Raw genomic sequence first — 13,252 nt, 5'->3', positions numbered from 1 at the left:
GAAATTCTGGTATGGAAAACAAGAGGGAACCAAACACAAACAAATAAACAAAAAACTAGAATTCTGACTCCGGAAACTAGTCTCCTCAAAGTGGGAGTTGAAGTTGTGAGAGTTAATAACAAAGGAAAGAGTGTGGAAGAAAGACAGGATAACTGAAGAAATACATGGGGTGAAAGAGGGAAAACATTTCAGCAAAGGAGACCTAAGAAATAAGTTCACTGCAGGCAGTAAAACATGTATAAGTCAAATGTCATGGGAAGGTTTGGCTGCTTGGGTATATTAATTAGTGGGAAAGGGCCAAAGACAAAGAGGGGAGACCGTATGTCCTTGAGCAGCTCTGCGGACAGGATAGACATTCAGGTGCAGTTCTGAGAGGCTGCACAGGGGACAGGACTTGTAGTGATTAATCTGTAAAGGGTAAAAAAGACAAAGATAACCACAAAATTTATTTTTTGCCCCAAACAAACTCCATTGATATGAACTTACAGCTACCAAAAATTGCCATCAATACAGCCATTAGCTGCTGATACTAAGACCACAGGAGCCTTCCACCCTCCTAACCTTCCCCACAGGCCAGCTGTAGGCATTCCTCTTAATAGCAGCACTGTTTGGGTCCCTGGCAGCTCCTGTACAGAAGCCCTGGTGCCAAGTTTTCGCTGATCCCCTCCCTGGGTGAACTCATGCTGAACTCGCAGGGCTGAATCGTCGAGCCTGGTGTCCCAGGTGCTTCACTGTAGTTTTCCTATCTGAAGAATATCATTTGGACGTGGTTCCTGTACATTATCTCCCTTGTGTTTCTGTTTTATAACATCTTCTATGCGCAGTTCCTCCCTGCACATTTGTGTGTGTGAAGATACTGTCTCTCTAAATCCCTTCCCAGACAAATGATTGATTGTGGAGTCTTAATTATTTCCCACACTGCCTCACAGGTATCACCACTGCAGTGACATCATCAGGCCCCATGAGTATCCCCTGCCTGCTTTAACATCATGAGCAGGTGTCAATGAGAAGATATCGTCACGTTATAGGCTTTTATATTTTCTTGAGGCACAAAAACCAAAATACATTTAAAATATATTATGTATGCATACATAGCAACTTTTCAAAAAGTTTGCCAGCTATTAATAGTAGATAACCCTGGGTGGCGCAGTTCACACCAGAGTGCTTGGCAGGGTCCCACCTGTCAGACCTATAGGAAAAGAAGTGGCACATCTGCCTACTATTCTTCTGACTACAGACAGAGATTGCTAGACAGCTTTGCCAAGGTGTAGAGGTGGAGAAAGAGAGATTGAGCAAGGCATTTTGGCAGATCGGCCCAGAAAGACAAGACAAAACTGATAGGAAGGGGGGCCAGTGCCAGAGCAATGGGGTGCAGTGAAGATGAGAAAAACAAAAATAGCTCCGGGTTTCGTGGAGAGTTTGTGTGATCCTTTTAGGATGATTAACAATAGTTAACTACTCTGCTTCTTAAATCTGTCCTCTGCAATGATTCTGGATGCCTCCATTCCATCACCTGCTTTCATGACCGATTCCTTACGGGAGTGAAATGTAGGCTGTCTGCCATGTGTATTAAGTTGCTTTTTGTTGTAGCTGTTGATTAGAAAATTGTTTTATTTCACCTTAACTCATGTATTTGTATTTAATTTAGAAGATATTAGCCATTTTATCCTTTCTTAACAATTATTTTTGGTCTAGAAAATCTCAGTTGAAACAAATATATTCATTTCTACGTTATAAAGACTAGTACAGCTAATTTAATGTGTAAGAGTCATTCCTGAAGTGACAGTTAGTAAGCAGTTTCATAGGCTCGCACTGACACTTTGTGGTAAAGGGTGGAACTACAGTGTTTTCCTAAGTTGTTCCTGACATGGTAATATGTCAGGAAGCTGTCATCTTCGTATCTATATACATGCATATGCAAATAAACAGCAACCAAGAAGCTGCTCAATTAAGAAATTATCTAAATTGCAATGTCACAACCTATCCCACGTAACACTTTGTTTTCACAAATATCAAAAATCGTGTATAACAATCACATGATTACTGTCTTTAACACTGACACTACTATATTGGGACTTCAGTGCTTTTGAATTATTGTTTTTTCCTTCATTGTTTTAGCCATTCATGATTAATCTGTAAAGGGTAAAAAGACAAAGATAACCACAAAATTAATTTTTTTGCCCCAAACAAACTCCATTGATGTGAACTTACAGCTATGAAAGATAGCCATCGGTACTAATATGAAATTTAAAATTTCATAAAATGAACACTTAAGATTGTCCCCTGGCATTTTCATTCTGTATTTCAGATTTTTTAGGGATATCATCATGGTTCAAAATTTTATTTTTCATTTTATGGCTACTTTTGCAATGGGAACTGATTTTTTTAATTATGCTAAGATAAACCTAACTTAAATTTCATGATGTCACCATTTCTAAGTGTACATTTCAGTGGCATTAAATATATTCACATTGTTCTGCAGCCATCTATTTCCAAAACTTTTTTCACCTTGTAGAACTGAAACTCAGTTCCTCTTAAAGCACCCCACACTAGGCACCCCTCTTCCTAGCCCCTGGCAACCACTGTTCTACTTTTTGTCTCAGTGAATTTGGCTACTGTAAGCACTTCATGTAAGTGGACTCATACAATCATTGTCCTTTTGTGTCCAGCTTGTTTCGTTTAGCATAATGTCTATACGTTGTTTTAATTTTACAAAAATTAAATCATTTTGAAAATGCTTAAAATAAAATATATTTAGCACAGATCTTTCCAAGATGTTCAATAACATAATAATCATATATCATGCACAGTCATCTCAATATCATAATATCAATTATTATGTTGATATTTCAAGGCCCAAGTGTATGTTTAATAAGAAATGCAATCTCACTTAAGCAGTTTATATGTTTCTTAATCAAGCCATATCCCCAATAGGGTGAGATTAACAAGTATATCACCTCCCTTTAAATTTTTCCATGTGCAAATATTAGTTTGGCAGAGAAAGGAACTTTGCACATATGTGGGTCCGATAGATATTAAAACAAAACCCAGTTTATTTTAAGTGGATTAAAATGGCAAAGGCCTTACTTAAACTAACATTTCATTTTCCTACGTGAAAGTCAATTTAATAACAGGAAAACAGCTAAGGTCATTTCTAAAGACTATGCCTATATATTATTTTTTAAATCCTTCTTGCATCACAAGCTGCAGATGTTCCCATACAGGCTGAGCCACTTTTCATCTGTCAGCCATGTGGAGAAAAGATGGGCATTATGTGGCATCAGATACAGAAGAGAGATGGTAAATTAAATGAGGGGATGGGAGAAAAATAATAAACAGATTTTTATCTTCTTGGTACTTCTGTACTTCCAAAATCTCTGTTTCAATGAGTCCATGTTCAAGGTGGAGTTTCATTGACTCCCCGTTCTCGCCTTCTGTTATCTCTTTTCGTCTCTGTGTGATCAGCTATTCCACACTTGTTTTTTTAGTTAATGGAGATAGACTTTAAGTGCAGACTAACTATAATGGACTTTAATATTGGGGTATGATGATCATTCAGAGATCTGATTTAAAAAATAGTACCAACTCCATGTCTTGGGATCTGCGAGAGCGTGTTAGAGATATTTTATCAAGGACTGAGAGCCAAGATAACAATTGATAAGGAGCCAAGTTCTCTGTCAGCTGTCATGCTTTACTAAGGAATGAAGGAAGTAAATGCTTCATTCAGCCATTGGAGCTTTTCTCTCCTTTTAAAGAAACTCCTGAGTAAATGTACTCTACCAATAGCAGTGACAAACTGTAAGTTTATGGGCGAATCAACTCTAGGAATATTTATTGCAAAGTGTGTTCTAGGAGAAAAGTATGGGGGAGAGGGGAGTTATAAAGCCCCGAAGAGTAAGAGAAAGAAAACAGACAGCTCAAAATTATAAAGGTAGGTAAATAAGAAAAAATATACAAATACCCATCATAATTCAAAATAAGTTTAGAATGTGATTCAAAACCAGAAAACATATGATAGGGTTTCAGAAAAAAAAGAACTCATCTTGAGTTAAGCTAATGGAGGATTTTGTGAAAGAGAAAATTTTGTTTAGTTGGTAGGTTTGGGGTAGGATTTAATTAGTTGAAAAGGGGATTGAAATGGAGTCTAGGCATTTCCAGACAGAGGAATAGTGTGAGCTATGTCCCGCCCATGGAATCTGTGTGCTGTGCAGTGAGATACCAAACTTACCCTGGAGCTGAGTATCTTATGTGTGGCACTGCAAGATCTAAGGGGAAGGTTCAACTAGAGATCAATGGTGGAGTGGTCATCTGAGATGTTATATTCAATCCAAAAGAAAAGAACTCCAGTTGAAGTGAAATTGTTAATAACTGCAGTGAGTGGTATCGATGGATAAAATGGATAGGAGTCAAGATAGGCAGGGTACAAGTTAAACTCTTAGGTTATTGCAATATTCTAGCTAATGGTTGACTACGATCTGACATCAGGTATTTGCAGTAGAGATAGAAAGAAGATGATACAGGCAGGAGATATTTAGAGGGTTTCAGAGGTGACTAAGGAGGGAAAGGAAGGATATTATACTTGAGAGATGTATGAGTCTAGGATGAAAGTTTAGGAAAAGATGGTTTAACTTTGCATAATTTTGATGTGCTATCAAAAGAAGGTAGTGTTCACCTTGTACTTTTAATACTCTGGCTCACAGATTGAACAAATGAATACTTGGTCAGTACAAATTGAGAAGCTATGCACCTAAAGATGCATGTGCAGTTCTGAATAGCTCATTTAGAGATATACTGGTAATTTGCAGCATTTTCAAAATGAAGGGACCATGGTGATGAAAGGGAATATCCTATTAGATATGAATGGTCTGGTGTTGTGTAGCCCAAAGAAGCAAAGCCTTGGGAAAAAGACATAAATATAGTGTTTAATACTTGAATGTACATCATGCGAACACCGTACTTAAGGTATCTTAAAAGGGCACCGCAATACTATCTAACATAAAGACCAAATTCAAATTTCTGTAATTGTCTCAATAATATGTTTTGTAGATTTCTTTTTTCCCTTTCTATTCTCCCCAAGATTCAAAGGTAAAGATTTAATCTAACATCTACACAAGGGAATACATTTCTAGTAACTGTCTACATGTGACGCAAAAAAAGTGTGACTCGGCTGTTAAGAGAGCTAACAAGACCTTAGTCTATCTTAATAGAGAGATATTTACTAAAGTAATCATCCTGTTCTTTGCTGCCCTTGTTAGACTGCACCTGGAAACGTGTGCGCAGTCACAGATGGCTCATTTAGTGCCATTGCTGATCATCGGGAGTGTGTTCAGAATAAAGGCATAAGGGTGACGTGAGATGCAAAAGCTTTCAGTTGCACATGAGGGTCCTGGAGACTTTAGGCTAGGTGAGCAAAGGCAGGGGGAATGGTCTTAGCTGTGGTCCTTAAATAACTGAATGAAAACTATTCTGGATTGAATTGTGTCCCCACAAAAAGTCCTGAGGATGTCCTAACTACCAGTACTTTAGAATGTAAATTTATTCAGAAATAGGCTTATTCTAGATATAATTAATTAAGGTGAAGTCATCCTGCAGTAGATTAGGCCTCTAATCCAATATGACTGATGTCCTTCTAAGAAGATGGTCATGTGAAGATAGAGGCACAGAACACCATGTGACGCTGAGCACCATGGGAGTCTGGTGTCATGTGCGTGCAAGACAAGGAGCACCAAAGATCGCTGGCAAATCGTGAGAAGCTGGGAACAGGCAAGAGAGAATCTCCCTGCAGGTTCCAGAGGGCAGGGCTATCACTCAGGGTTGACTGATTGGGGCCACCACCCTGCTGGGGTAGGGGGACAGAACATCAAGCCATATTGAATAATTCTTATCCTTAAAACCTAATGAAATTTGTCCTGCTGATTTGCACACTTGCTTTAGACCAGTGAACCCCTTGTTAATTCCAATTTCTCCCTTTTAGAATGGGAATAACTACCCTACAGCTGTCCACCATTGCATTTCAGAAGAAGATGCGTTTTGTTCTAGGTTTCACTGGTCTACGGTTGGAGAGAAATTTTGCCCCAGGAAGCATCATACCTGAATCTCACCCATATCTGATTTAGATAATACTTAGATTTTAGTTTAAGAGTTGATGTTGGAATGGGTGAGGTATTTGGTGGATGTTGGGATGGAGTGATGTGTTTTGCATGTGGGAAGGACATGAATATTTAGGAACTGGAGGACAGACTATTATGGGCTGAACTGTGTACCCTGCCCCCACCAAAAAAAAAAGATGCTGATATATTAACATCTGTCTTTAGAATTTGACCTTATTTGGAAATAGGGTTATTGCAGATTAATTAGTTTCATTAATCTGACTTCTTAGAATGGGCCCCCACTCCAATATGACAGGTCTTATAAGAGGAAAGCCCTGTGAAGACGCTGTTGCAGGAGAAAACCATGTGATTACGAAAGCAGAGGCTGGAGTTAAACAGCCGCAAGCCAAGGAGGGTCAGTGATCCCCAGCAAACCACCAGAAGCTTGGCGAGAGGCAAGGAAAGGTGATTTATAGGTTTCAGAGGGAGCATAGCCTGCTGACACCTTGATTCTGAATTTCAAGTATCCAGAACTGTGGGACAACAAATTTTTGTTTGAAGACAACCAATTTGTAGTATTTTGTCACAGCAGCCCTAAGAAACTAATGCAGGTACAATGTAGAAGAAATAGAGAGGATTTATTCCTTGGGTTCCAGGAAAGAATTAAGAACCCATGAGCAGAAATTAAAGGGAAATAGATATCAACTCCTAACAGCTAAGGCCACCACGAAAGGAACTCAAGTACTTAAGCAAGTTGTGAATGCCCCACTGTTAGAAATGTTCAAGTACAATGGATGAGGGATGTTGCAAAGTTATTTACACACCAGATGGACTGAATAATATCCAGTTCCAAAATTCTATGAACCTACATAAAAGTTGTGTCCAATAGAGGTTGGCAAGTTCCTTTTCATCTTCTGCCTCAATTAAGGATACATTAGGATGGCATAGCATGGTGGATCAAATTTAAATCGCCGCTCAGCACTTAGTAGCTCTTTGTCCTTAGGTGGGTTCCTTAACCTCTCTAGCCTCAGTTTCCCATCAGTTAAGCAGGGATAGTAATAGTAATCACTTATAGTGTTATTGTGAGAGTTAAACTAGTTGATAATGTAAATTGGTTAGATAGGATATGACACATAGTAATTACTACAGAAGTGTTGGTTGAAAACATACTGGCTTTCCTATTGGTTAGACACAGACCATCGATACACTCTTGCCATCACTGCATTCCTTACCTCTAAAACACAGAATTGAGAGTCAGTCTTGAACTGGTTGTATTTTTTAAGTCTTGTTTTCTTCTCTAGATACACACCTGCACCATTTGGGCCATTTTTTGACAAAGTATCACTGGTGTAACGCTTTAATCAATTTTCTCAGAACAAGCCATGATGTGTTAGTCAACTGTTAGGATGGGTTTGTGTGTGCGTGCATGTGCGTGTGTGTGTGTGTTTTAAGTATTACTGGGTAATAAATCACCAGTCTCACTTTCAAATAATAGGCTACATTTTACCCTAAAAAAGCTCATCCAAGTATTTGGGTGCTAGTGTGCTGGAGTTAGAGGAAGATGGGAAGTTTTCAAAATTAACTCTCAGAAATTCAGATATTTTATTCCATTAGCACTTGTTGGTGGTTGAAGGATGATTCTTCACCATGTAGATTATTAACTACTGTATCCTTTGGGTACATAGATAGCACCTCTGGCAGGTTAATGCTATCCAGACAAAGGCACATTTACTTGCATGAAGCAAAACCCCCAACACGTGCAGGTAGCAGCGCTTACATACTTCAGGAGCCAGTGATGACACAACCTTGGATACACCAGACAGGCAGGACAGAGAACCGAGGGACTGGATGTTCCTTCTGTAAAGAGCAACTGTGTGAGTTACTGCAGCTTTTAAATGTGATGATATACCAGAAGGCAGTGAGAAAGGCGCGGCTGTGAAAGTATGAAAAAGTATGTTTGATTTGAGGTGATGTTTAGAGCCTATCAAGAGTCATAGAAGAAAGAGAGGACTGAGTTTTTAGAATTTCTGTGTGCTTTGTTACAACTCCATGTTCACAAAAGAAGGCAACCAGTGTGGTGAAGACACCAGCTCTTCACTTGGCATTTCATTCCAGCTGTAACTGCAGTTCTGGGCTTTATGAGCCATTTGTTCTCAGCCAAGTTCTGTGAATTCCCTGAGTCTCAATTGCCTCGTGTATAATATGTCAGTAATGGTTTCTTCCCCTGGGATTATCAAGATTAAACAGCTTGAATATAGGAACCAACTAGCTCAGTGTTTGGCAATCAGGGGCTGAATAATTCTTGACATTTGTCTTTTAAACCTCTTTATCTGTTAAAAATTCCAAATGCAGAGTTTGGGAGCAGATAAGGATAAATATCATGGAGGAAGCAAACACTATAGATCATTGAAAATAGCTACCTCCTAATGCGTCTCAGTTCAGTAACTACTTCTTGAGTACCTACTACACGCTTAGCATTGAAGGAATAGAGAGAAAAATCAAAGATCGTTCTTTAACTTCTGGGAATCATAATTCAAAACCAACTAAAAAGAAACAGTCTATGATCCACAGAGAAATACGTCCAAGGTAAATGAACTAATTTTAAGCATATGTTCAGCATTCACACAGACTGGCTGAACCAGTGAAAACAGCACAGCCTTTAATTATCTTCCGTTGTTCGTATTTACTTGTGGCCTTTACAAGAGTATTAATGAGCTCGCAGTGTTTCCTCATCAGTACCTGCTTTCTTACTGTCTTAGTCTGTCCAGACTGCTATAACAGAATAACAAAACTGGGTGTCTTATGAACAACAGAAATTAGTTTCTCACAGTTCTGGAGACTAAGAGCACAAGATCAAGGCCCTGGCGGATTTCGTACCTGGTGAGATCCCACTTCCTGGTTCATAGGCGACCATTGTTTCGCTGTGTCCTCGTGTGGTGACAGCAGTGAGGGATTTCCCTGGAGTCCTTCGTGCAAGGATGCTAATGCCACTCATAGGGACTCAGCCCTGAGCGCCTCCTAATAGCTCATCTCCTGACACCATCACCTTGGGGGGAGGCACACGCATTCAGTCCACAACAGTGACTATTCCTTTTTCTTTCCAAATTAGTTTGTGTGGCAGTGTGGAAGAACCATCACATGCGGACGGTAACCAACTACTTCATAGTCAACCTTTCCCTGGCCGACGTGCTGGTGACCATCACCTGCCTTCCAGCCACGTTAGTCGTGGACATCACTGAGACCTGGTTCTTTGGACAGTCCCTCTGTAAAGTGATTCCTTACTTACAGGTAAAATATTTTGCTTACTTTTTTGGCTCAAACACAGAAGCTACTGAAAAAGTACTTTCAACTAAGGTCATGGCCCTCTGGTAAATTATGGAGCTAAGAGAGGCATGTACCAGCCTAAGGAACTGGAAAACTTAAGGAGAGTAATACTTGAGGCTTTCTGGGTAAACTTAAGCACTAAGGAAAAAATAAAGCAATAGAATCCTCAAGTCATCATTGGCTGCTGCACAAGCTTCTATCTTTGATCTCTGTTTGTCCCATTGTAAAATAAGGGACTTGAACAAATTTATGATCGGGCCTCTCTGTGTCCGAGTAATCAAGGGCCATCTGTTTTTATAGGTGGGCTTCCTTTCATACTGAGAAATTAAAAACTATATGATCAAAGCAGCAAAGTGTACAGATTTGAGTATAGGTTCTGAATCAAACTATCAGGTTTGAAATTTCTGCTCTGCCATTCACTGGTTATATGCTGTTGAGACAAATATATATGCTCTTTGTGATTCACTTACTAGGAAAGGATAGTAATTTTAATTATAGCTCTCTCCTATGGTGGTTGTGATATTTTACTTTGATAAAATATAAATCACTTGACAGAGTGATCACCCTCTGGAAGGTGATGATTTTCTAAAAACATAGTATTTATCAAGTGAGATAGAATTCATGCCCAGGAAACCTGGTTGCTGATGATTTTCTAAAAACATAGTATGTATCAAGTGAGATAGACTTCATGCCCAGGAAACCTGGTTGCTGAATTGGTTCCAGCTACACTCAGCAGCCTTTCCCAGAGACAATCAAAAGCAGAGTGGCAAGAATTTTAATCTGTCAATTTCACTCATTTAATAGAAAAAAAAACCACACACACACATTAAGCCTAAAGCTGTGAAGTTGGTGACCCAGCATTGCACAGTTACCCGATGGGAGAGTAGGGGTGAATGGGTCATTCCGTGGCACAGCCCAGAGCCCTTTCTCCTGCACTGCACTGGCTCTTAGATTCCTTCCGCTCATATGTTCTCTCAGCCAGCGCGTCATCAAGGAAGGTCCTGATGGGTGAAGCAGACACCTGTCCTTCCACACACTGTGGATCGATATGACTAGGATCAAAGGAAAAAAAAGACAGAGAGAGAGAGAGAGAAAGATGACTGGACACATCTCTTACCTTAGGTTGAGGTTAACAACTATTCATTCATTCAAAAAAAGTATTTATTAAGCACATCAAGCACTGTGCCTGGGTACTGAGTATGCAGTTGTGAACAAAACAAAAAAACAGCAGTCCCTCCTGCCCGAGGTTTGTTCCAATAGAAAAGAGGCAATAAATAAATCAAACAACGTAATTGTACTATGCGATAAGTACTGAGAAGAAAATAGAAATCTGTAATGAGAAGGCTTCAGAAAAGAGAATGAGGCTTCTTTTTAAAGACAGGGTTTGAGAGTGAAAACAGAATCAGCGGTTCATCCATACTATGGGAGAATACATTAGATATATTTGCATAAATTGATCATGTGGGTATAGGCATGCTTAACACACTCCTTTATTTCCTTAAAGTTCCAAGATAAAATGTCATTTGGGGTATTGTTCATTATATAGGACTGGGTGAACCTATCTGAATTTTAGAGGCAAGGTGCTTATACCAGCAATAAGCGAACTATGGGAAGGAGATCTGTGTCTTTTAACTCATGCGTTTCTTAGGGTTCAACATGTTGGAAATGCATGGCTGTACAAACAGCCTTCATTGTTTGAAAATAAGAGATAAGATACTCATAATTCAAAATGCTATTTAAATACAATTGCAACCAAATTCCTATACGGTAATTTAAAAGGAAGACATGTAATATTATTCCCTATAAGTGAAAGTTTTCCAGTTGAGACTAAACATAATGTGTTTTACTTTTTTTCTATTTGAGGATATGTTTTCTCCTATGAATAGAAAAGTTTCAAGACAAAATAATAATTATTCAAAGAGCACCATATTATAAATTAAAACATTTGCCCTAAACAAATTTGCAATGTTTTCATAGCAGCTTTTTCATGTTTAATAGGAAATGCAGGTTTTTTCCTAATACGTTTCTAATATTGTTTTTTAGCAGATTTTTTACTTTTAATAGAAAGCACTTGCATGAAATGTTTTTTGGCAACTTTAAATCTGATTACCTGTGTGACCACCTTTCTGAAACAGTAAATACTGAGTGATCATTTAACACCGACTCCTTCTCTTGTACTGTGTTCTTTCTGTCTCCAGACCGTGTCAGTATCTGTGTCTGTCCTCACCCTGAGCTGCATTGCTTTGGATCGATGGTACGCGATCTGTCACCCTTTGATGTTCAAGAGCACAGCCAAGCGGGCCAGGAACAGCATTGTCATCATCTGGATCGTCTCCTGCATCATAATGATCCCGCAGGCCATCGTTATGGAGTGCAGCACCGTGCTCCCTGGCTTAGCCAATAAAACCACTCTCTTTACAGTGTGTGACGAGCGCTGGGGCGGTGAGTATGTTATGGCCCACAAGCGGACATTTATATTACAGCTGCAAACTGAAAATTGGATTTGCATAGCCATTATAAAGCTGGCCTTGAATCTTTTATTGGCATTTGTTAATAGAGTTTTTCAAAGGCAGCAAAACCAAGCTGAAACCTCAACCGTTTCACGGAGTAGCTCCACCTATCTTGGTCCTTTGAAAATGTGCTGCGGTTACCTAGTTTTCTTATTTTCCAGGTAGGGAAAGGAAGAGCTATCCACAGTACAGATTTGGGTATGTTAGTTTATCTTAAATTCTCTAAAACCAAAAGGATTCCTTTATAGGAACCCAAATGCGTATTCTGGAATGCTTAGCATTTTATGATGGGACATTGCATTGCCTCCAGTGTCAGGTCTTTAATGGTCTTCAAATACATGGATTTTTCATTTTAAAACCATATTCTACCTGGGAGCATGACTGGAGTAAATTATGTAGACCTATGTTGTTCTTTGTTCGGGTTCAAATTATCCAAATTTTCTTTCCCTATTCATAACATACTAAATTAATAAATTGTATTACTGGCATAATTATTTTCTGCTTTAAGAATTAGATTAATTATGAATCCTTTTTGGTTTCCTATCTGATATGTATGGTAGTTATATTTAAACAAGCAGAAGTTTGGAGGCCTCATCTCCTTTGGGTCAAAACTCTCAGCAACAGTCTGAGTTGTTTCTGTAAAAGTGGAAAGAAACATTTCTGTCAGTGCCTGCTGATGGCGCAAATTCTGGACACAGCAAAAAATGACAGGAAATAAAATAATCCTGCCTTTCAGCATAGCTTGAACTAATTGTAAAATTATCTCATGAAATATGACAAAAACAATCTATCCTCTTTTGGTAAGTATGCAACAATTGCTCATATTTAGGAATTTACACATTAAGAAAGCATCATTTATTAGAAAGATGTGCATTTATACTTATTGGAAAGACATAGCAACAAGGGCTATGCACTCCACCAATTGCTTAATGGATCTGGTATTTTTAAGTATTGAAATTTTGTTACTTTGTTAATTAACAAATTTATTAATTCACTAATCTTTGAATTTGTGTTAATTTCTACCTTGCTACTTTTATTGGAACACAAAAATTAAAGAAGTCAGCAACTGAAAAAGTAGACATATGTTTTCACTACAGTAAAACCTAAAGGACACTGGGATTGTTTCATATTCCAACCAGAGCTATAACTAAAATGTCACAATTTGCTTTATTTGTCTGCAAATTAATTTAATGCATTGAGTACCCCTTTCTTGAATTGAAATTTACTCTTCCTTTCTAACAATGCTATTCTTTTGCTGTATTTTCTATGGATCATTTTCAGTTTTTCCCAATTTTCCCAATTAACAGTGCAGACAAAAACAAAAAGAAT

At 38.6% G+C, this 13,252-nt stretch overlaps 1 protein-coding gene across 1 annotated transcript in view; it reads left to right on the top strand.

Moving 5' to 3' along the window:
• HCRTR2 (hypocretin receptor 2) overlaps positions 1-13,252 on the top strand; it is a 101,191-nt gene that overhangs the window by 54,707 nt on the left and 33,232 nt on the right. Inside the window, exons 2-3 of the mRNA XM_036916328.2 lie at positions 9,199-9,377; positions 11,612-11,855. Of these exons, the coding sequence (XP_036772223.1) occupies positions 9,199-9,377; positions 11,612-11,855 (423 nt within the window). The remainder of the gene's footprint in view (positions 1-9,198; positions 9,378-11,611; positions 11,856-13,252) is intronic.

The sequence above is a fragment of the Manis pentadactyla genome, chromosome 16 (assembly GCF_030020395.1).
Source record: "Manis pentadactyla isolate mManPen7 chromosome 16, mManPen7.hap1, whole genome shotgun sequence".
NCBI classification, from domain to species: domain Eukaryota; kingdom Metazoa; phylum Chordata; class Mammalia; order Pholidota; family Manidae; genus Manis; species Manis pentadactyla.
Note: the sequence above shows the minus strand (reverse complement) of the source record. Positions and strands in the feature narration are given on the sequence as shown.